General features: G+C 49.0%; 1 protein-coding gene and 1 non-coding gene across 4 annotated transcripts in view; both read left to right on the top strand.

Annotated features, from left to right (window-relative positions):
• Positions 1-475: 475 nt before the first annotated feature.
• Trnam-cau (transfer RNA methionine (anticodon CAU)) lies at positions 476-548 on the top strand. Its single transcript has one exon. It is a non-coding gene; the product is annotated as a tRNA-Met (tRNA).
• Positions 549-2,024: 1,476 nt separating this feature from the next.
• Positions 2,025-24,159, top strand: part of Dlg5 (discs large MAGUK scaffold protein 5) — a 103,817-nt gene continuing 81,682 nt past the window's right edge. For 2 of the 3 annotated variants that reach the window (XM_021726690.3, XM_021726691.3), the window contains exon 1: positions 2,025-2,829. In XM_021726690.3, coding sequence (XP_021582365.2) covers positions 2,526-2,829 — 304 coding nt within the window. In that variant the 5' untranslated portion in view covers positions 2,025-2,525. The remainder of the gene's footprint in view (positions 2,830-24,159) is intronic. The other variant, XM_005325837.5, reaches the window with a different exon arrangement.

The following is a 24,159-nucleotide window of genomic DNA, read 5'->3' on the forward strand; positions in this document are numbered from 1 at the left end:
CTCCTCACAGAGCTTCTGAGAGACCATGTCTCCTCTCCCCTCCTATTTCAAATACCCTTTGGATTTGGGACTTACAGTTGGTTCTAACTATAAACCAAATTAGTCTCCAACTTTTTCTCTTCTGCCGTCTCTACTTCTACCTTCCTCCTGTCACTTGGATTTCTATTCATCCAGCCAAGAACAAATGTTCCACATGTTCTCTGGAAAGTGAATATCTCGAGGATAATTTTGGAAGTGTGGTTGCTATAAGGTAAGTGATGACCAGAAAGAGGAACGATGTCTTAGGGGCAGGAGAGGGAGGGAGGACCTTGGGACCCTTGCGGGACCCTGGCACTACAGGCAGCTTCCACTCTCCTAAAACCTGTTCAGCAGTAGAAGCCCAGACTGGTTGAACAGGGAGGTATCTTTAAGTAGTTCCACTATATTGGAGTCCACGGTCAGTCACATTGGCCTTAAATAATTCATTGTATGGGCTGGGGGTATACCTCAGTTGGTAGAGTGCTTGCCTCATGTGCACAAGGCCCTGGGTTCAATCCCCAGCACCTCCAAAAAAAAAAATTTTTTTTTAATGTAGCTATGGACCTCTATCCCAGAAAAAAATACTAAAAGCTTCATTGACCTTCTTGTTTTTATTTAAGTTCAAGACTTAGAACCCCTGATCTAATTCTTTCCCCTTCCTCTGTCTCTTGAAGAGAGAACAGGTGAGCAAGGATAAAACTGATTTGCTCCCACATTGTGCAACTATTTAGAGAAGAGTGTAAGACTGAAGAACAAAGTCTTTTTTTTTTTTGACACTTTACCTCTGAGCCACATCCCAGCTCTTTTTTATTTTGAGATAGGGTCTCACTAAATTGCTTAGGGCCTTGGTGAGTGCTGAGGCTAATCTTGAACTCCGGATCTCATCTTCCTGCCTTAGCCTCCCTCAGTTGCTGGGATATGAGCCATGACCATGCTCAGCTCCTGAGGGGCAAATTCTGGTACTCTTGTCCTAAATCTTAAGTAGAAGAGTTTGTTTCCATTAAACAAACAGGACTTCTCCCATCAAAGAAGCAGAATATTTAAGAAGACTGTGCTTTTGCTGGGAAGAAAAGAAGCATGGGGACGGAAGTGATGGACAGTCAGTAGAAAAAGTCACCAGCCAGCAAATATTTGAAAATGGATTGTGTATTATAAGCAGACATTTGAGGTGGCTCTGGGGTGGCCCTCTACACCAGGAGTAGAGTAGGTGGGGTTACTTAGAGCAACCCTTTGGTATTCCAGCTTTGAAGGACCTTGGCATCAGTCAGGGGCATAGTGCTCTGTGATGGTTATAATGAAAGGCAGAAATTCTTGGTTTTAGAGTCTGGCTGTGGATTTTCTGGGGGTCAGAGGAGAAGAAGGTAGCTCATCATTTTACCTCCTCCTGAGAGGAAATGCAATTTGGGGGGATATCTAGAGGGAGAGCCCCTCTCCTACTATCAAGATCAGGGACTCCACAGCCAACCCTGACCACTCTTCCTCATCTAGCAACACAACCTTCCTCCTCCAGCATCCAAACCCCTTTACACTGTAAGACCAACTGGGTTCAGATGCAGAAGATGGGAAGATAAACTATTAACAGAGTCTCAGTTGAGGGGCTTTTACTGGAAAAATTTCAATATAACAGCTCCGTGGAATGTGGAAATCTCACGGTTTCCAGGGAGGTATTAAAATGAAGATGTCCAAGTTTCGGGGATCCCCTCTCCATTGGGTCCGAGCTTGATTTTGGAGTTCTTTATTTTGGAAACCCCGAATTGGGGCAGGATTTCTATGAAGGGGGTCTCCAATAGCTTGGGGGCTGGCCATGTGCCCGGCCTAACTCGGCGTCCCCGACTCGGGTTGCGCCTGGGCCTCGGGAGACTGGCAGAGCTAGCCCGCGCGGTGTCCTAGCCTCGAAGGCCGGCCGGGGGGCGGGACCCCTCCTCTAGGTCCATCCCTTCGCTCGCCGCCGCCTCCGGAGGCCGGCCGGGGGAGGGGAGGGCCAGGAGGGGCGGGCCGGCGGCGGCGCGGGGCGCAGGCCATGGCGGCGCGGGCGGCGGCTGCGGGGCCCCGGTGAGCCGGGCCGGGCGCACGGGCTGAGGCGGTCACCGAGCGGGGCCGGAGCCGTCGGGGGCCCGGCGACTTTCCCCCGGAGTTGTAGTGTGTTGAGGGGCGGCGCAGGCGGGCCGTGCGCCGAGGCGAGGGGGAGGGGGCATGCCCGGCTGGAGCCGGGCCTCGGGGCGCGCCCCGGCCGCCGTCCCCACCTCCGCCTCCTCCTTCTCCTCCTCCGTCTCCTCCTCCTCCTCTTCTAGTCCCGCCGCCGCTGCAGCCAACATGGCTGCGCTCAGGAGCCCGGGAGGCGGCCGCTGCTGAGCCGCCCGCCGCCCCGGGCCCCAGCCCGCCCGGCACCGGCCCATGGCCCCCGCCGCCTCGCGGCTCCCGGCGCGCTAAGGCTGCCGCCCGGGCGCTCGCCTGCCTTGGGGAGCCCGGGCGCTGTCCGGCGGGGCGGGGCGGCGCGGCCCGCCACCATGGAGCCCCAGCGCCGGGAGCTGCTCGCCCAGTGTCAGCAGAGCCTGGCCCAGGCCATGACGGAGGTGGAAGCCGTGCTCGGACTGCTCGAGGCCGCGGGAGCGCTGAGCCCTGGCGAGCGGCGGCAGCTGGACGAGGAGGCGGGAGGCGCCAAGGCGGAGCTGCTGCTCAAGCTGCTCCTGGCCAAGGAGCGGGACCACTTCCAGGACCTGCGCGCGGCGCTGGAGAAGACGCAGCCTCACCTGCTGCCCATTCTCTACCTGAACGGCGTCGTCGGGCCGCCGCAGCCCGCCGAGGGCGCCGGTGAGTGTCAGACCCCCGCCGCGGCCTCTCGTCTCGACCTCTATTCCTTCCCTCGGCAGCTTGCCCAGGGGGATCTCGCTGGGGCCCCTGCGCTACACGGCGATTGCCCCGAGTGACACCTTCTCTCCTTTAGCCCCTGCGGGGAGCGGGCGACGCCTGGACCCCGAATTCACACCTCCTCCTCCAGTCCCGCCGGTCTCTGTGAACAATGCTGCCCCTCCCCCAGGCCTTCTCCCTCCCAGGTGCCACGGCTGCAGGGTCCCCCGGAGGCCACCAGGTCCAGTCGCGGCGTCGGGGTTGAGGGGTGCCTTGGAGGGACATTGGGTTTCTTTTCTATGAGTCTTCACCGTCCGCTAGTCGTTTGGCAGCCTGTGCTAGCATTTAACCAGTGGCACAATCAAGAAGAAGGGAGCCTGAGCCAGGACCAGTGCAACTGCATTTTGGTCCCTGCCACCCTCTTTCAGGACTTCACTTTTTGACCTAGCTCCCTTCCCTCTGCCCGAAGTTCAATCTCAGCTCATCCAGACTTGTGGTTGATTTTGCACAAAGCCTGCCCAGGTTTCTTTGGAAACTGGGTCGGGAAAAGTTGGGGAAGTTGCATTGCAACATGGGAAAATCTTAGTAGTGGTTGTTGGAGCTCAGTTCTCTCCCGAGAGCACTGAGCGAGCTTCCTTCGGAGGAAGGCTTGTGGCTGGTACCCTTTGGAACCCCTTCTTTCTCTTGGAAGTGAATGATTTTTCAGTGTGCCTATAGGGAAGGGGTACTGCTGGGAGTCTGTGAGGAGTGCTAGTCTTGTTCTGGACGGATCAGGGAGTGTGGATGCCAGGAAGAAAGCATTGCACTGAGAAAGGAGCAGAACTAACATTTATTGTGCACCTACGGTCGTGGCAGGCACTCTGCTTTACCAAGTGTTAATTGTTACCACCATGCGAACTAGCTATTATTCCTGTTTCCCAGAGAGAAAAGTCTAGCTTGGACTGGCTGGAATGCTCAGAAAGTATTGAGCGCCACAAGTTTTGAATTATGATATATTGTTTTGTTTAACACATTCAGAGCCAGGGAACAGCAAGTACATCCTTTCTAAGTTTTGTCCTTAAGAGTTAGCTGATGTATAAAATAAAAATAAATGAAGACACATATGTAAAAGGAAAAAAGAAGTGAGCAGAGAGGGCTGAAAAACTGCCCTTAGCAACTTGTAGGGCAAAGGCTAAAGAGACCCATTTATGTGGCTGTTAAAAGCCTCAGTTATTAAGGGAGTGATTTTATAAGGTGTTCCTTGTAATAGCTCTCAACTACATGGGCCATCTCCATTCAGTTTTTATAGCTGAAAGAAACTGACAGAGAATCTAAACTGTCTGCCACATAGCAGAGCTTGTCTATCAGTAGTCCTGCTGTCTCCACCTTGAGTGACCCACTCTCTTACACCTCTCTCCCTCAAAGCTGCATTCTGGGCAAATATAGTGCTTTCCTGGGATTGTGCTTTGGAAGATGCTAAGAAGGGGCTGTTGGATGTGGCCCTGAGGGTAGGAATGGGGGAAGGGTCTTATGGGGCAATTTTTTTTCTTTTTAATTACTTCTGTCTTTGTGAAGGAGGAAGTTTGTCCAAGATTATCTCCAGAAATCTTTCAGAGGGAGGAAGCACAGAAGTTGGAGTATGGACTCAAGTCTTCTTTGGGGTGTGTGTGAATCAGTGCTAGCTTCAGTCTCTGGTCTAGGTAACCTAGTGGATGAATTGCTGTTAATTTGGATCCACCCTGACCAGGCCTCCTGGAGAAGGTGGGGCCTCAGGCAGAAGTTCTAGGAGCTAGTCCTGACGCCAAGAAAGGGATAGAGTAGGGTTTGGATTTTATCCCCAAGGGCAGTGATTTCAGATCTATTTTCCCACAATGCAGAGTTCTGTGGCTTCACGAAATCCTTAGAAAAATAACTTTCAAGGGGAAGTTAAGTTCATTTTATTTAATACATTAGGAAAAAATTAGGATAGTGTTTGGAATGGCGAGATGCCACCTGAAGCCTCTTGGGGAAAGGAGTGACATGGTGAGTAAACAGTGGGGTGCTGGGGTCTTCCCAAGGAATGGATTGCTCCGAAGTAGTGTCCCCAAACTTTTTTTCTTTAGATCAGGGAGCCCTTCTTATGGGGCATTGCACAGTGTGTAAGAGGTGCTCTGGCTGAAGGGGCGGAGGCTTTGGTCTTACCCCTAAGGGGCCATGATCCGGGAATCCTAGCACTGTGCCCTGAGTGCTTCCACTCCCCAGCGATTTCCCCTCCAAGGCTTTGCCAGTGAGCCGGCCTCACTGTGCGGCCCAGTGGAGCCTGAGGGAGGAGCTGGCTGGCTTCCCTAGGACCCAAGCATCAAGCAGAAGCTGTTTTATCACCATCTCTTTACATTGGAAATGGTGCCATCACCCATTTAGGAAGCTTTTGTAGCAGATTCCACAACTGAGTGGGCCTCTGGTCGAGAACACCCATCCCCGGTAGGCACCTTGTGCGCTATGGGAGTCTGTGGTGCCAAGGCAAAGGGTGGCCAGCAGTCTAATTGTATGGGGCCTGAAACCTGAAGGACCTCGGAGTAGGGCACGGACTTAGTGTTCCTGGGCAGGTGGGCCAATCAAATCCCCCTGGCAGCTCATGCTCAGTTAGCTGACTCGCTGAGGCCTGGGGATACAGAGGTGACTAAGAAATATACAGTGTTGGGTTTTGGGGGAAGAAGGGGCTCCAGTGCCAGGATTGGTAGTTGCAAGGCCGTTTAGCATTTTGTGTCTTACTTTCCTATTCATTGATTCTCTGGCAACCCCAGGGCAAAGCATGGAATCTTTGTGACTCTGGTATCCAGGGCCCTATCCCTTCCTGAGGAAGAAGTCCCAGGGCTGGCTAGTGCCAGAGGTGAGGCTGAACTCCTTGCTCCTGACTTCTTGTCTGGGGTGGTTTTTTTCTGTTACCCGATCAGGCCTTCCCACTATAATTTTGGGACATTTCCTGTCATTGGAGAACTCTGGAATTCTGAAGAGTTTTCTTGTCCTTGACCATTGATTATAGGGAAAAAAAGAGAACACCTTGGTCTAGCTGCTGGAGTGGGGAGAAAACAGCTGTTGTCCTCTGAGATCTCCTGTGTTTTTTTTTTTTTTTTTTGTCTCATTGTACCAGAATCTGGTGAATCACAACAAAGAGAAAAAAGTACTTTCTCTTTGATGCAGTTATAAAATGAAGGTTTTCTCCCTTGAGGATCTCAACTTCCTGCCTCTGGGGTGAGCTGAGTGTCTTCAATCTGCAAGTTGGGACTGCAGGTGCTCTGCTGTCTGCCTCAGTTCCTGCAGGGCAGGTGTATTGGGGAGGATGGTGGCACTGGTCCTGTGCTTGGCCCTGGGCAGGGGTGTGTAATATCATTCCTTCAGCTTGCTGCCTTGTTGGGGGAGTGGGGGTACTTAGGAGAGTGACATCATAAGATGGACCTATTGAGTGATTCACAAACACAAGCAAGATTACTTCTCTTTTTAAAACTATGTACTCCTATGTCACACACCTATGGTCTGCTACCTGGGACACCGAGGCAAGAGGATTGCAGGTAGGAAGCCAGTCTGGGCAACTTAGTGAGGCCCTGTCTCAAAAAGTAAAAAGCAGCCTGGGGTTGTGGCTCAGTGGCAGAGTGCTTGCCTTGCACTCGCACATGTGAGGCACTGGGTTCGATCCTAAGCACCATCTAAAAATAAATAAAGATATTGTGTCCAAAAAATAACTTAAAAAAAAATCAAAAAGGGCTGGGGATGAAGCTCAGTGATCAAGTGTTCTAGTATGTGTGAGGCCCTGTATTCAGTCCCTGTATAATCCTGCAAACCAAAAACAATATATGTGACACACTTTTTTTTTTTTTTTTTTGGTACCAGGGATTGAACTCAGGGGCACTTGACCACTTAGCCACATCCCCAGCCCTATTTTGTATTTTATTAGAGACAGAGTCTCACTGAGTTGCTTAGCATGCTAAGGCTGGCTTTGAACTTGCCATCCTCCTGCCTCAGCCTCCCAAGCTGCTGGGATTACAGGTATGTGCCACTGTGCCTGACTGTGTGACATACTATCTGTAAATATTTTCATCTATCCTTAGTGACTCTAATTGCCACCTAAATGTGGAGGCCTTCCCAAATTATTTTACACCAAGCTTCTCTTGGGAAGCAGAAGTGTCAGAAGTCGGTGGTCACCGCCTAAACTTCTCATCCATGTGCTCAGAGCTCCCACTTTCCTTGGTCCTCCTCCCTAGTTTCCTAGAGAAAGGCTGGCTGGCTTTCACCAGACTTCAGAGAATGGAGACAGCAGTGTCTGAGGAAGGCTTTGTGCATAGAATGGCACTTGAGTAGGGTGGAGGGGAGTGGAGCGCACAGGGGGAAACGGTAGGATGCCTGGGCCCGCAGACACAGCAGAGCAGGGACTGACATTGGCTGTGGGTGGAGGGAGATGGGGATGTTCAGTAACCAGTAGGGCTGTGCCACTAGGCTGAATAAGGTTTGTTTTTGTTTTGTTTTTGGTACTGGGGATGTAGGAGCTCTTAATCACAGAGCCACATCCCCATCCTTTTTTTGTATTTTATTTAGAAACATGGTCTTGGGTCTTGCTGAGTTGCTGAGGCTAGCTTTGAATTTACAGTCCTCCTGCCTCAGCCTCTGGAGCTGCTGGGATTACAGGCATGCAACACTGTGCACGGCTGAGTGAGAACTTTGGATGTTACTTGGATTTTAGGTGTGATAGAAGTTAGCCCTGGAAGAATTTTTTTTTTTTTTTTAAAGGAATAAACCTGCCAGATTCTTTCAGCAGGACTAGTACAGATTGACAAGTGTGGATTATTTATTATTCAGTAGAGGTTACTTGGACCTTTTTTCTCTCCCCTGTTCCATTTGGGTAGGAGCTACCCTCTATCCTAGAGGGTCATCAGGAGAAGAGGCAGAAAGTAAAAGCTCCAACCATTGTAATTTTTCTTTTCTTTTTTTTTTATATTGTATTATTCGGAGGAGGTAGCAGAGGAGCTTGAAAGTCATCATTGATAAGTGCTTTTAAGTGAAGGGAAGTTTTTTTTTATTTAAATATTTAATTTTTAGTTGTAGTTGGATACAATACCTTTATTTTATTTTTTTATTTTTATGTGGTGCTGAGGATCGAACCCAGGGCCTCGCACGTGCTAGGTGAGCACTCTACTGCTGAGCCACAACCCCAGCCCCTGAAGGGAAGATTTTTATTTTTCTCTGTTTATATTAGTTCAGGATACCTTTATTGCAGATGATAAAAAAAAAAATAGCTCAAACTATTTTAGGCAGGAAAGAAATATTTATTGATTATTTGTAACACAATCATGTGATGCATAATGACATTACAGTCAATGACAGACCACATCACAATGGTGGTCCAGTAAAATCATATCACCTGGTGGTAGACATCTGATCTTGTGTAAGTACACTCTGTGATGTTTGCACAACAAAATTGCCCCAGATTTATTTCTCAGAACTTATCCCTGTCTTTAGGCAACACAAAATCTTGGAGTAGAGGAGGGCCAATTGACCCTCTAAATCCTTCAATCTTAACCATGGGGTTGGAAATGTGTCCCCAGGCCTCTATAGACTTTATGTTCACAGCACATGGTCAGAGAAGAAACTGAGCTCTATCCAATCAGCTGAGACAGAAGAATCTCGGGGAGGAATTCTGATTGGTCAATTAGAGCCAGCCACATGTCCACATGAGGCCAGTCATTGTGGCTGGGGCTGGAGAACTGGGGCACAGCAGTGGAACCAACCAGTAGGGCAGGGTGATGGGATTGGTGGCCTATTCTAGTGCCACATGGCTTTTTAGAGGATGTAGGAGCAGTTCTCCAGAGTAAGAGAAACCGTGTGTAGATACAGCCACTACATGTGGTGCCACCTTTGCATGATGAGACAGTTAGTAGACGAGGTCATTGCTGGAGAGGGATGGTGGTGGTCAGACCTTGAGCAAGACCGTTAACCTTTCTAAGTCTCTTGTGCCCTATAAAGTAATTAAGACAATAATTAGAGCTAGAGATAGAAAGGCCCAGGTAACCTCTACTGAACATGTGGAGTCCCAGTGTTAGGCAGCCAGGGCCAAATCATATCCCCCACAAAGTCTGGTGCCCTAGAGGTTCCAGTCCTGCCCATCTACAGCCTGTCAATCCTGCCACTCCACTGCCCCTCTTGCCCACTCCTCAGGGTTTCTGGGGGAATGCAGTTTTCCCCCCAGGTGGGTCCCTCATCCTGTGCACAGCCAAGGTCTTTAGGGTGCCAGCCCTCCAATCCCTGCTCTCCTCTGTACCTACCACCTCTACGGGGCTTGTATCCTGTGAATCCTTTGGATCCAGCATAGTAGGCTCAGGAGTGAGGATGGACAAGAGACACAGAGGAACACAAGAAAGCTCAGAAAAAGATGTGCGAACACCACAGGCTGCCAAGCATCCCTCTTCCTCCCCTTCCAGCAGAGATGGACTGGACCCTCCCCTCTGGTCTCACCGGTTCTGCTGTCCCATCAAGCTCCAGTTGCTGTGTCATACTGGGGGAAGTTATTCCACCCCCACCTCTACCCCACCTTACCCTGCTGTTCAGCCCCGACAGGCTGGGTTAAATGGGGAGAGGATTGCCACGGGCTAGCAAAGGCTGTCTTTTCACTGCTTGGCTGGATCTTTTTTTTTTTTTTTTTTAAAGAACATTTTTTAAAAATTTTTTAGAGAGAGAGAGAGAGAGATTTTTTTAGAGAGAGAGAGAGAGAGAGAGAGAGAATTTTTTAATATTTATTTATTTTTTTAGTTCTCGGCGGACACAGCATCTTTGTTTGTATGTGGTGCTGAGGATCGAACCCGGGCCGCACGCATGCCAGGCGAGCACGCTACCGCTTGAGCCACATCCCCAGCCCCTTGGCTGGATCTTATAGCTGGAGAAGTTAGGAGGGGAGCTTTGTTTTTGGAGATGGTGAAACCTCTGAGCCAAATGTTAAGGTCAAGTTTAAGTTCGGCAAAATGCCAATATTATTATTTTTCCTTTTGTAGTACTTGTAACTGGGAGGTTTTGTGGAAATCTAGTGATGGAACAAAACCTGTACCTTCTGGGAAGCAGAGTCTGTTCAGTTGATGAGCTTGGGCTGCCATTTTGGAACCTAATCTCTGGGATCTCAGATCCTACTCTCCTTCTCTGACTCTTAGTGCATATAAAGCTATTTCTCCTGGGGGTGGGGGTGCACGGGGAACACAGCAAACTTCAACTGCTTCACGATGCTGTTTGGCCGCCTTTGGTGAGAAGAAGGAGGAGTACCATGGTGAGTTGTGCAGCATCACAGTGTCAGCAGGAGGCTGGAAACCAGCCTTAGAGCCAGAAAACCAGGAACCCCTGGTACTTCTGAGGATTCTGTGGGAACACTTTGCAAACATGCCACCCAGTGGTCAAGGTTGCTCTTACTGTGGCTATGGGTCGCTAGAGCAGAATGTGCCCCTGCACCCTTGGGCCCTGGTGCTGGATGAGCTGTTTACTCGTAATGCTGAGGAAAGAGCCTGACCCAAGATCTGTGTTGAACAACTTTTTGTTGAGTGGGTGTCATCTGTGCATAGAGTGAATGCTGTGTCCCTCTGCAGACCCTCTGCAAATGCACATACAGATTCCTAAGGGATAACTTCACAGAGGCGGAAGGCTGTGGGAGAGGAGGAAGACTTGAGCGAATCCCAGATGCACACACAGATGTCACCACCCACAGTATGTCTTTGATGGAAGCAGGTGATGTGACATTGGTGTCTGAAGTTCCCAAGGTCACCCATCAGGTACTGGCAGTGTGAGGCTGGCTGCCAAGAGCCATGTGGAGCACCCACATTGCCTGTTGTAGATTTGGAGAGTTCTTTTCTTTTTATACTTGGAATTTTAATGTCAGTTTGGTGTCCTCAAAAGAGCCCTGAGTGGTGATCTCCTGAGTGCAATGTCTTGACCTTGGCTGAGCTTCTTAGCTTCTTGGGGCTTGGGTTTTTTTTTTTGTTGTTGTTGTTTGTTTGTTTGAGTTCAATAATAAAAACAGAAGAATGGAGTGTTGACTGGGAGGTTGCTAAGTCCTGTGGGGTTCTGAGTCCTTCCCAGGGAGCAGTTGGGTTGGACTAATTTTCTGTGGTCCCCTCCAACTTCGCACTGAGGTTACTATTAATCTGATTTAACATTAGTGTCAATTGATTTTGGTTTTGGCTTTCTATTTCCTGAAAAAGAAAGCAGACTAGAAGAAATATTTTGTCTCGGGTTTTTGTTCCACTCCTCCCAATTACTTGTATGTTCCGCAGCCCTAGAGTGAGGAGGCCCTGTGTCCTTTCCTGCAGCCCTGGGAGATGTGAGCTTCAGAGAAGCAGTGTGGAGTAAGAGTGTGGAGTAAGAGTGCGGAGCTGCAGCTTGGTCTGCATGGTAGGGATGCTGAGGGTGTTCAGCAGGGAATTTTAAATGGGATAGAACTAGAACTGGAGGGAAATTGATGTTTTTTTTCTTTTTTGTACCATTTGCCCTGGTCAGATTGTATGTCAGTGAATTGTGTGTTTCTATTGATTTTTTTTTTTTTTTTTTAGGCAGAGATCTACAAAAACAGCTGCAGCAACATTTTAAAATACAGATATTTGGTGATTTGTCCCTTTAGACCCTTGTGGATAATTACTCTTTGTTGACCTTGACATTCATTTCATACCAAGGGGTCATAACCTATTTGCTTTTTTTCCCCCCCAATTGTGGTAAGATTTATATAACATAAAATTTATCAATTGAACCATTGTTTGATTTTTTTCATTGTGACAACACATATGTAATATGAAAATTCTGTTTCACCTATTTTTAAGTACACACTTCCATGCTATTAGGAATATTTGCAATCGGGCACAGTGGTGCATGCCTGTAATCCCAGTGGCTCAGGAGGCTGAGGAAGGAAGATCACAAGTTCAAAGCCAACCTCAGCATCTTACAAGGCCCTGAGCAACTTGGCGAGACCCTGTCTCAAAATACTAAATAAAACTGGCTGGGGATGTGGCTCAGTGGTTAGACACCCCTGAGTTTAATCCCTGGTACAAAAAAAAAAAAAAGAAAAAAGAATATACCCATCATTCTTGTGTAACTGCCATGCACTGAGGTACATCTCTGGAAATTTTTGTCTTGCAAACTGAAACTCTGTAGCCATTAAACAATTAACTCCCACTGCTTCCTCCCTTCAGCCCCAATCAACCACCTTGCTACTTTATGTCTCTATGAATTCCACTGCTTTAGATATATTTTACAAGGGAAGTTGAGGCTGTGTTTGTCTCTTGGTGAGTGGCTATCTCACTTGGCATAATGTCCTCGAGGCTCATCCATGTTGTATGTAGCACATGCTAGAATTTTGTGTCAAGGCCAAATCATGTTCCATGTATGTATTCATCACATTTTGTTTCCCATTCACCGTTGATGGACACCTGAGTTGCATCTACCTTTTGTTATTGTGAATCAGGCTGTTCTGAACATGGATGTATACTGTTTTCACTTCTTTGGAGCATAGACCCAGAAGTGGAATTACTGGATTGTACGGTAATTCTCCATTCAATTTTTTTAAGGACCCCTTCTGTTGTTTGCTTTTAGTTTATTTTTTGTGATACTCAGAATTGAATACTAGGCAAATGCTTTACTGCTGACCCACACCCCCTCACCCCTTCCTTTTAGTTTTTTTCTGGTAGTGAGGATTGAACTCTGGGGCACTTAAGCATAGAGCCACATCCACACAGCCTTTTTATTTTTTATTTAGAGACAGGCTCTCACTGACTAGCTTAGGTCCTCACTAAGTTGCTGAGAACTCAAAGGGCTTTGAACTCATGGTCCCCCTGACTCAGCCTCCTGAGCACAGGGATTACAGGCATGCGCCACCACACCAGCTCTGGCTTTTAGTTTCACTTAAGAAAATCCGTACATCCACAGCACCTTGACCAGGGTGTGGGTGGAACCTTAATTCCAACATTTTCTTCCTTTTTTTTTTCCTTCTAAAACATGTGCTTGCTTATATTGTGATCTCCCAGTAGGTTTTGGGAAGCCTCAGGACAGTTCCTTTGGACTTTATAGAAAGATTTCGATTTCAGCTGTCTTCTGTGTTTCCTTTGGTGAGGTTACCACCCAGTACCTGCAGCACACACGTCTGGCAGCCCAGAGCTGTTCACACTTTCCGCCATGTTTCTAGTACTAGTGTCTTTGTCTCCAAAGGTCTTGAATCAGTTATTTCTGCTTTGTAGACATTCCTTTATCCCATTTGGACTTGGTTTGGTTTCTCATCTGGAACCCGGGGTAACAAGGCTATTGAGATTTTTCTTTTAAAAGGCCTAGATCAGCACTTCCCCAGGAAACCTGTTCTGAATGCTGGTTTGGTGGGATGGTCATGGTGCTGTCATTCTCTGAGACAACTGAGTATCATGAGCCCATCTAGAGATGCCCAGATTCTGGGGTTTAAATCTTGGCTCTTCTATCCCAAGGTTTTGTGGCCAAGGGTATTTGTGCAGTGCTGGATTAAGTAGTTCCAGTCTTCTTAGCTGTAGTCTTTTTTTTTTTTTTATTTATTTTTTAGTTCTCGGCGGACACAACATCTTTGTTGGTGTGTAGTGCTGAGGATCGAACCCGGGCCGCACGCATGCCAGGCGAACGCGCTACCGCTTGAGCCATATCCCCAGCCCCCAGCTGTAGTCTTTTTGAAAGCACTCCTGAGCCACTGTGCGAATGGTCCCAAGCTGATCTGACCACAGAATCCTTTTCCATGAAAATCCTTTGGCGATGTTAGTGTTCAGACCAATGTACTTTTGAGAAACATTTTTGCATTTCCCCCATTTCCCTCTCGTTTGGAGCACCTGAACTTTAAGCTTCCCTGTTCTTTTAAGTTCTATCACCAGCTGAAATAGTCACATGTGGTCCTAGGGTGAGTAGACCTCAGTTTTAGTTTCCCTGATTTGGGTCAACAAGTATGAAGCCTGATTTCTTCATCATTATTCTTTGGGATGGTTAAATCTCTCGTGGTCTTCTCTAAGACTGAGTGAGTAGGACTGGGCTTTAGGTTACTGTCGAGGCTTTGGGGACATGTTGGACGGATGTGTGGAGACTATCCTGGTGGTTTGGTTGCTATGGGTCTGGGACAGGTTAACTGAGGGGCATGTCTTTTCTGCACCCGTGGGAGGCAGTGGGCTGGGGAAGGGGGAAGATGGTCTCTGCCCTGAGGGTGTCATGTGGCTTCTGGGAGGTTGGATGGGTGACTTGGGTGGCCTGAACATTGTTGTGGGTTTGGAGCTTCGGAGCCAGGGCCTGGGGCTAGAGACAACTGAGTATCATGAGCCCATCTAGAGATGCCCAGATTCTAGGGTTTAAATCTTGGCTCTTCTATCCCAAGCTTAATATCCTGGGCCTCCTTGTTCTTGGTATTGAAAAGGGGCTAGTGGGCCCCCTTCCCAGGGTCTTGGTAAGACTGGAGGTGAGTTATGGAGGCAGGGTCAGTCTGCTGTCGAGCCATCTGCCCTTGAGTAGAGAGGCAGCCCTGGCCTGTGCGTGGAATCAGGAGGCAGCACAGGCACAGGCCATGCTTGGCATCACAGCGAGAGAAGCCTGTGCCTCTCTGGGCAGCTCAGAACACACTTTCACGAGGCTTGGGTCCTGGAGTCCCCAGTTCAAGGAGGCATCACCATGCCCTGTGAGGAGTTCTGTTCCAAAAGGACCTTGGGAAGAGTTTTCAGAGGGCCTTCAAAGAATCTATTTCCAGATAGACTCGGGGCAGAGGAGGGGGCTTGTGTCTCTTTGGCCCCCAAGAGCTGGACGTGGGCTGCCTTCTGGAAGACCCTGGGGGGAGAGTTGAGCTCAGCGTAAGCTATTGCCTTCTCCCCTTTCTCTTCCTTCCTTTCAGATCTTTCCTAAGCCCTTCAAACATAGGTGACCCTATTCAGTTTTCCTTGTGTCAAAATGTCTTTTCTCAGGTGGCTCTTTCCATCAGGATTGGAGCCAGGGCTGCCCACTGCATTTGGTTAGTGTCTTTGGAGGCTCCCCAGGCCTGGGCCTTTGGTTTCGGGAGGAACTCTTTTTGGTGCCATCTAGCCGTGGGATGGATCCTTTACCAGGTACTGGCCTTCCCTGAATGTGTTCATATAGAGCCTGGGGGAGTAGAGGTGGTTATATGGGGAAGGAACCGTGCTGTTCAACCCTGAGCTGTTTGGTCTCAGTTCCTCACAGGGTTGCTGTGGACAATGAATGACTTAATGTCTTTTATGACTTAATTAAAAAAAAAAAAGCTATGGGATCCCTTTTGTTAAGTGGAAGGGGAAAGTCAGCTGTGTAAATAGACAAAAGAGGCACTGTAGCATGATCAGGGCTGGAGCTTGCCCCTCTTTTGTGGCCTCTGTGAATCTCCTCCACAAGGTCCCCCAGGATCCTCCAGGGGTTCCCTGGAACACAGTTTGAAAACCGATGACCTGGCTGCTTTTGTTTATGACGCCCCCCCATCCTGGGAAAGGGAAGAGTCCCCGGAAGGCCTCCCCATCCTATGTCTGAGCCCAGCTGGGCGGGTGAGTCATAGCTGGTCCCAGAGTGCCATCGTTGACAGTGATGTTTTCACAGAGTGCTTTTGTCTCTGCCTGCTTCCTCTGTTTACCTTTGTAGGTTTCTTTTGGGGATAAACCATGCTTTTAAAAATGACAGATGACCACAAGGTGGTTAATAAAAAAGCCAGTCTTTGCTACTCAAGACGGTGATGTGAGAGGGAGTAAAGTGAAACCCCATCAGATGATCAGTTTCTATGAGAAGTGGTTACCTTTAACACAAAAAACTTTTTTTTTTTTTTTAATATTGTCATTGACCCTACCCTGCATTGTCCAAGTGCTGTTAGCTGTTGATGCATAAACAGCCCTGCTCACATGTAGCCTGCAGTGGAGTCCCAGGCTGCCTGTGTGGGCCACAGCCCTGGTGACCAGCTCAAGCCAGGGTAATTCTCTCTGCTCTCAGGGTTTTTACAGCTGTGGCATCTGTCTCAAAGTCTGCTTGAGTTTACTGCTCTGAATGGTACCTGTCTGCACCTTAAGGTGGCCTGGGACCTTCAAATAGATTCACATTTTTTATATACACACACACACACACACACACACACACACAGAGACACACAGACACACATATACATATGTTATGTGCACGTGCTGCGCGCGCACACGCACACGCACGCATGCACTCTCACATTTGTGGTGTTTCTGCTGCAGTGGAACCCGGGCTTATGTGTGCTGGGCAGGCACTCTACCTGAGCTATCCTCCAGTCCTGGATTGCTTTCCAAATGTGAAAATCTGCCCAGCCAATATTCAGTGATGAGATAGCAAAACAAATGGAAAGAAATTTTGTTCACATCTTTTAATGTAAAAGCCAGGAAATAGTTTAGGATACTTTAATTAAAAAAAAAATAATATAAGGACCTTTTCAGTCCTCAGGCCGCCTCTGTTTTTCTCCCAGTCACCTATCTTTTCTTCTCCTCTGGCCAGAACACGTGCTTTTCCTATCTTTTTTTTCCTTTCTTACTTTTTTCTTTCTTTTTTCCTTCCTTCCTTCTTTTTCTTCTTTTGTGCTGTGAGGCCTTGCAAGTGCTCTACCACTGAGCTGTACCTCCAGCCCCTTCTGCTGTATTTTTCTTAAATAGCTGATGAGTACAGTGGCTGGAAAGGATCTTAGAGACTATTTTGCCCAAATCCTTATTTTATAAGTGAGAAGCAGCAAGGACACAAAGGGACTTGACCAGGATCTCAGTGGCCTGCTGCTGACAGAGCCGGACACAGAATCCAGCTCTCTTCCCAGGCTGGGAGCAAGTGGGAGGAGGCTCGGAGCCTGGGCTGGTTTTTCCTGATCTGGACCTGACTTAGCAGACATCAGACTTTACAGTGAGGATGGGCAGTTAACAGGGCATCCTAGTTCATGGAGCTGTGAGCTCTTTCTCCTGAGTGGTGAGTCCAGGTCCTTGGCATTTGCCTTCTATAGATGGGCAAACTAGGTGAGTTTTGGGAATCCTGCAGCTTTCCCAGGTCAGCGGCTGCTCAGAGGCTGGGCAAGCTCGGAGGCCTTGTCCGTTTCTTTTTAAAAGCTCAGTTGTTCTCTTCTCCAGGCTTGTGGAAGGGCAGGTTGAGATGTCTGTGCCCTCAGCCTGGACCACCCCAGCCTTTGTCCCCGCAGCACCCATTCATTCACTAGCCATGCTCTGAGCCCCTGTCACATGGCAGGACTTTTTGGATGCAAACATCGCACACGACATCTAAATTTAGTGCTGAGTCAGAGGATGGGTCTGACGTTGGCAGGAAGGACCTCTGTGTTTCTTTTTGTGACACGGCAAAAACTTTGGGTGCCAACTCCTGTGACTTCTTAGTGCTTAGTCACAGGACAAAGTTCAAGCAGGAAAATGATGCCCTGAGCCTCTGGCCCCAGGAGAAAAAAAAAAGCCTTTCATAAAGATAAGAGGATAAAGTCCCCATGGACATTGAGTTGGGGCCCTCCCTGATGGCCAATCTCTGTAGGAAATGGATCTAGGAAAAAGCAAGAAAGTAAACAAACCCAAACGTGCTGGACGGGGGTTCCTCCCCTGAACACAGCTGGATCCAGCAACCCAGAGTTCAGGGGCTGGGTGTGGGAATGTTCATCCTCCTTGTTTCTGATAGAAAATGGCAGGTGACCTTTATACATCTGGTCCTATTCCCCCACCCCCCAGCCCCCATTTTATGGGCCCAGGGAGAGGGAACAAAACAGGGATCCGCGCTCTGGCTTTCCGTGGAAAGTTGTGAAATCTCATGTAACCTTGTTCTGTCCCCAGCCTCCCTCCTATCAAGGCTTCTCAGGAAAACCCATGGAATTGGTCACAGCATCGTCTTGCTCAGGATCCCATGGCTGTAGAGTAGAGCCCAGCCAGACTGAGACCCAGATTTCATCTGTCCGTATATCTGTCCGTCAGTCTGTTCCCGGTCAGTGCTCTGTACCCAGTTCTACCAAGTACTGAGCCTGCAGAGGTGAGGAGGGCACTGGTGCCATCCATGGGCAGCACCACGGACCCACAGTGAGCGTGGATTTGTTCTTTTAGTTGGAATATTCATCCCATCACTCTCCAGGGTGTTCCTTTTGAATTGCTGTGCCTGTTCTGGAATTTTTAGAAATACTAGAAAGGATTCAGACGAGCTTATTGACTTCCAGCTTCTCACCTTCCATTCTGTGGTTGATAGCTCATGGCTAAGAGCCTTTGTGTGGAAAAATCTGTCAGGTTTTCTTGGAAGATCAATAAAAAGAAGATGGTTCCTGCTCCCCCTCTTTGCTGAGTCACCCCCCCGCCCCCCCCCCCCCCACCACACACACTGGAAAGTCCAAACTTGAATGAGCAGGTGTCCAGCAATACAGGTGAAACTGCCTGGACTTATGGGCACCTAAGGAGGGAGAGTGTTCTGGGACTTGGGCTGGAGGCATGGCAGAGGGTGCTGGAGAGAGGAGGGAGGGAAGGAGGCTGGTGAGAGCAGGGCTCAGGGTATAGCCAGCTGTTACCCGAGTGTGGGAGGGAATCCTTTCTGGGAATAGAGGTCTATAGAGACTTAGGCGTCCAGTTGGTACATCTCCTCAGCCAGGGCTGGGGAGTGAGGCCAGGCTGCTGCTTCCGGTGGTCCTCTCTGGGGCTAGAGAGGGGATGAGGTTGACCATGGTCTTTGTCATGTGGAGGAGGACCCTGTGGCCAGGGCCATGTGGGTAAGGATGGACAGCTGGCCTTCCTAGGTCCCCGAGGGATCTGACTGCCTCTTTGTGAGCTCTTGGATGGTTTGGAATGCCGGCTTATCGCTGAGTTTCCAGTCTGAGGATGATAGCGGGGGGCGTGAGAGCTGTGAGTCCTCTGGGGAGTTTGAGATGCATTCCCATGTGGTGACCTTCCCTCTGGGGAGGACAAGGAGTGATTGAGGAGTGAGGTGGCTGAGGGGAATGAGTGACTGCAACTCTCCAACTGGGTCCTCACTGCCTCCTCCTTCCTGTAACCCGCCTGGGCCTTGGTGTCCTCATCTCTCAAATGGGATCCATGATACCAGCTCCTTTCACAGCTGGCAGGAAAGGCAGGTTGTTGCTGCAGGTAAATGGTCATGTGCTCCTCCCAGTGGGTCACACGCTGGGCAGGAGGCAGGCAGGAGGCAGGCGTTGCTGTTGCCGGGGATCCTTTGTCAGTCATTTTTGTATTATTTTCTCACTTGGTCCTTACCTGGCCTCACAGGTGAGGATGCAGATGGGGAAGGCCAGGATCCTTGGGAATAGTTGCGTAGAATGGTGAAGAGCCTAGATTTAACCAAGGTGCTAGTTCAAGGGCAAGCTGCTTTCATTCTGTGCCTCAATATTCTCTTCTATGAGGTGAGGATGATAATAGGACCTGCTATGGTGAAGATGAAAGGAGTTACTGTTTGTAGAGCGTTGAGAGCAGCACCTGGCACAGGTAAGCGCTAGGTAAGCATAAGTTGTTATCTTTATTATTGTTCCCTTAGCCCCATGGGTAAGTTCCACTGTGGGGCGGGAGCCCAGCTGTGACGTGCAGGGGACACATACCATCATGCCAGACTTACAACAAGTGCCTTGTTCACCTTCTGCTTCCATGATCAACTAGATGATTGTTTGAGACACCTGTGTCCCCACTAGATACCCTTCTTGCCCACTGGTCCCACATTCAGGGTCTGGCCTACACACTAGTGTGGGTTTACAGATTCTTGGCATCCTGGCCTGAGATGCGGTGAGCACAGAGATTGCGGGGAAGTGTCAGCAATCTGTCGAGCAGTTTGACCTTGTGGGGACTCACCTCACAGGTGTTGACCACTTCAGATGTTGTCACCTCACACGATGAGTGGCATGAAATGCGCATCATGGGCATTGGTAGCAGGACCAGATGATGGCAAGTAAGAGAGTGGAGCTCTGTGCCCTTCCTGCCCACCCCAAACAGCCGGCCTCTGTGGGAGGAGTCTCAGCCAGTGAGAAGGGTTGGGATCCAGGGCAGTTTGTGAGCCAGTGGGTGATGTCTGTGCCTCCAGCCCATGACCGCTGAAGGCGGGGTGGCTTCATGGCAGAGGCTTTTGTTAATGAGCAGTTGTTTCTGTTTCATGCTCCCGAAGGTTCCAGGGCACCTGCCTTTCTCCGTTCCCTTAGCAGGCAGGGTTCAGGCAGGTTGGTAAGAGGCCATGCCGGAACACAGCCTTGGGCTCCAACCCTTTGGACCTCTGAGGCAGGCAGGAAGTAGAAAGCAGGATAAGGTCAATCGATGGGGGAGGTGGGGTGCAGAAACTCCCGCCTCTGCTGGTGCAGCTGTCCTGCAGCCTCTGGCAGGATTCCAGCAAAGCCCCACCCTGGCAGCCCCTCTCCTGGGTGCCACTCCCTCCCAGTTCTCATGCACGTCCCCAGGGAAAGGTCCAGGATGCTCTTCCTTCTGTATGTGATAGAGAGGAGGCGGGGCTGGCTGTCCATCCCAGGAGAGCAGATGTGTGCAGATGAGTGTGAGCCTGCAGTCTCCACAGTTACTGGTGAGACCCAGACGTGACAGGCAATGTGATGCCTCTTGAGCGTGCTCCTCTGAGAAAACGTAAGAACTGGAGAGAGATGAGCAAAGCAGTGCTGTGGTGTAAGTTACCAAATACCCACTTGGCAGAAGCACAGAGATAGACGTGAACAAATGGTTGCCCATGGGTGTGGGAAGGGAAGTGAGCATAAGAGAGAGAGAGAGAGAGAGAGAGAGAGAGAGAGAGAGAGAGAGAGAGAGAGAGAGAGAGAGAGAGAGAGCGCGAGAGGAGAGAAGAGAGAGAGAAGAGAGAGAAGCTTTCCTGTCCCACTGTTGTCTCTGATGCTAGGGGCTTAGGGGCTCAGCTGTACCCCTTCACCCAGATTCTGGCACTGTGGATCTTGGCTGAGCTGGCATCCTCAGGCAGATCTCTGACCCCAAAACGGCCTTGGTAAAGAGTTATCCCTGTTGCCTGGCATAGTGTTGCACACCTGTAATTCCAGCAGTTTGGGAGGCTAAAGTAGGAGGATGACATGTTTGAGGCCAGCCTCAGCAACTTAGTGAGGTCCTAAGCAACTTAGTGAGACCCTGTCTCAAAATAAAAATAAATAAAAATAAATGAATAAAAATTTTAAAATGAGGGGCCGAGGATGTGGCTCAGTGGTGGGTTCAATTCCTGATATCTGCCCCCCGCCACCAAAAAAAATTATCCCTGCTGCTACAGGTCCAGCTGAGTCACCTTTAGGAGGGGAGGGGCAACTGTGGTTTACAGGACAGTTGATGTAGTAGGAACTGGGTGCTTTTAATAATCACCTAGAAGATTTGTAGGAGCAAGAGGTGAACAAGCACTTGTTTCAAACGAGGGCATTTGGGTATGTGTCAGCAATGCTTGCGGAAACCCACATTCTCATCTTGCCCATACTGGAGAAGTATGCCTGGTTGTCCTTAAAGATTTTTAACTATAAAAGTAGTGGCTCAATTTCATGTGTTTATTGAGGTTATGATACCATGTACTGCAAACCCCCTGTAAGACAAGGAGACAGGAGTTTTTTGGCTTCAGGCAGATAAAATCCTGCTTGGGATCAGGAGTAACTTTTTTTTTTTTTTTTAATTGGGGATTTGACCAGGGGTGCTTAAACACTGACCCACATCCCCAGCCCATTTTTAATTTTTAATTTTGAGACAGGGTCTCGCTAAGTTGCTAAGGCTGGCTTTGAACTTGCAACCCTCCTGTTTTAGCCTCCTGAGTCACTAGGATTATAGGTGTTTGCCACTGTACCCACCTAAGAGGCATCTTTTTTTTTTAAAAAATTTTTTATTGGTTCTTTTTAATTATACAAAACATTAGGATTCATTTTGGCATAATTATAAAGGCATGGAATATAATTTGCTCAAATTCATTCCCTAGTGTTTCCCTTCCTTTCTCCCTCCCCCTGTTCCCCTCCCTCTACTCTACTGATCTTTCGGCTATATATTTTATCTTAATTTTTTGATTAGTGCCTTGTGGATGTGCATAGTGGTGAGATTCACTGTGGTATATTCACATATATACATGAGAAAGTCAGGTCAGATTCATTCTACTGTAAAAAGGGGTCATTTTCAATGAATGCATAGTGTTGCTCTGTCAAGATCTTATTTCACCAGTAGGATGAGGAAAGGGACCAGGGGGAGGGAGGAGGGGAATGAAAGGGGACTTCTTGGGGAATGATGTTGACTAAATTATATTGTTTATTTTTATTTATTTATTTATTTATTTATTTATTTATTTATTTATTTATTTATTCATTCATTTTTGGTAACAAGGATTGAACTCGGGCACTCAACCGTTGAGCCACATCCTCAGCCCTATTTTGTATTTTATTTAGAGACAGAGTCTCACTGAGTTGCTTAGCACTTTGCCATTGCTGAGGCTGACCATGAACTCGAGATCTTCCTGTCTCAGCCTCCTGAGCTGCTGGGCTTACAGGTGTGAGCCACCGTGCCCAGCTATATTATTTATTGTACAAATATAAAACATTGAGTTCCACTATTATGTATAATAATAATGCACTAATCAAAAAAAAAAAAAAAGAAAAAGAAAAAAACTGACGTCACCAGTTTTCCTTGACTGGAGCAAGTGTGTTCCCCTCTTGCGTGTCATTAGTACTGAAGAAGTGTGTCTCCTGTGCTCAGATCTTCATTTCTTCAGAGTAAGTTCCAGGAAGTGGAGGTTTTGGACTGCAGGGTGTAGATTTTTTTTTTTTTTTTTTTTTTGGTACTAAGGATTAAACTCAGGGACACTTAACCACATCCCCAGGCCACTCCCTCCCCCACACTTATTTTGTATTTTATTTAGAGACAGGGTCTTGCTAAGTTGCTTAGGGCCTTGCTAAGTCATGATACTCCTGCCTCAGCCTCCCAAGTTGCTGAGATTATAGGTGTCCACCACTGAGCCTGGCAAGGGTGTGGCTGTTGATAGGAATTACCAGGCAGGCCGTGCATTGACTCTGAGCCACCCCCAGGTTTCTCCAGGTGCAATCGCTGGCCCCCTCAGAACTACCTGGGAAGCTTCTGAAAGGTGAAAACTGAGCCACACCCAGGTTTCCTGAACCAGCTTGGCGTGGGCTGGTCCCCAGGATGTGCTTTTACTCATTCCTCTCTGTATGTGGGTGTGTGTGTGTGTGCTGTGCCAGGGACGGAACCCAGGTTAGCTCTCTGCCAGTGAGTTACATCCCCAGCCCTCTGGGGTTTGCAAATGGTGTTTGGTGTCTGCTCAGTGTCCCGGCCTGCCCGGGAAGGAAAGCAGCGCGAGAGCTGTGATGTGAATCTAGGTTGGGGACAGTTGGGTGAGGAGAGCATAGCTCAGCCACCTAGTCCTGGGAGCTGCTTTGCTTATCTCTGAGGTGGGAGTTGCAGAGTGGCTTTGGTGATTCCAAGTCCTCTCTAGCGTGAATGCACATGTATGTCACAAGGTGAGAAGGATCTCATGGTTGACTTTGGCGCTGGGCTGTGCTGCCCTGGGCTGGCCTGGAGTGGGAACTCTGGGAGAAGTGGGTCAGGACAGAGAGCTCGTCTTTCCTTCTCTTCCCAAGGGAACCTCGCTGGGGCTGACACATCACTGTCACTGGGTGCTGTTGGTCCAGGCTCCGAGGTCTTCCTGTCCAGGTTAGCAAAGAGGAGTTGCTTCTGCCTCTTGATTGGTGTAGCCTGTGCCTAGGAATGTGCTCGTCAGGTGTCCTGGCGCTAAGTCTCAGGAGGGCCTCCCAGCCAGTGTCAGGGGGATGAGGAGTCCCGAGGTCCCTGCTGTCACTGTGGCCCTGAGACATCATTGATGCTGCCTTGCCATGGCTATAACGGCAGTCTCCTTCGGAGGCCGAGGCTTTGCTGAGCAGATGTGCTGCCTCCTTAGACTGCTGCTGGTGTCCACCAGGCTTGCTCTGGTGTAGCCAGCCAAGGATGAGCTCTCAGCCAGGGTAACCTCCAGGGGACCACTCTAGACAGGCTGTTTAGTACTTGTCCACCCTGCCTACCCTCTGTTATGTGGTAAGTCTAGAAGGAAACACATTCGTTCACTTGTTCAAGCCAACACACTGAGCTCCGGTGGCAGCAAGATGAATGATCCACACTAGGGAGCAGATTGCAGTGCAGCTGACATGGGGACTGGTCAGTCATCCTCTTATATAGGTGGGGACAGAGCACCTGGAAACAATTTCAAGGAAGGGAGTGATTTCAGTCTTATGGAGGAGATAGCTGGAGCAAGCGTCAGTTTCAGGAAGGAGGTTGGCCACTTGAGAGCTGGGCTTTGAGGGCAGAGTGGAGCCTGCCAGGTGACGAGTAGGGACATTCC

The sequence above is a fragment of the Ictidomys tridecemlineatus genome, chromosome 1 (assembly GCF_052094955.1).
Source record: "Ictidomys tridecemlineatus isolate mIctTri1 chromosome 1, mIctTri1.hap1, whole genome shotgun sequence".
In the NCBI taxonomy this organism is placed as follows: Eukaryota; Metazoa; Chordata; class Mammalia; order Rodentia; family Sciuridae; genus Ictidomys; species Ictidomys tridecemlineatus.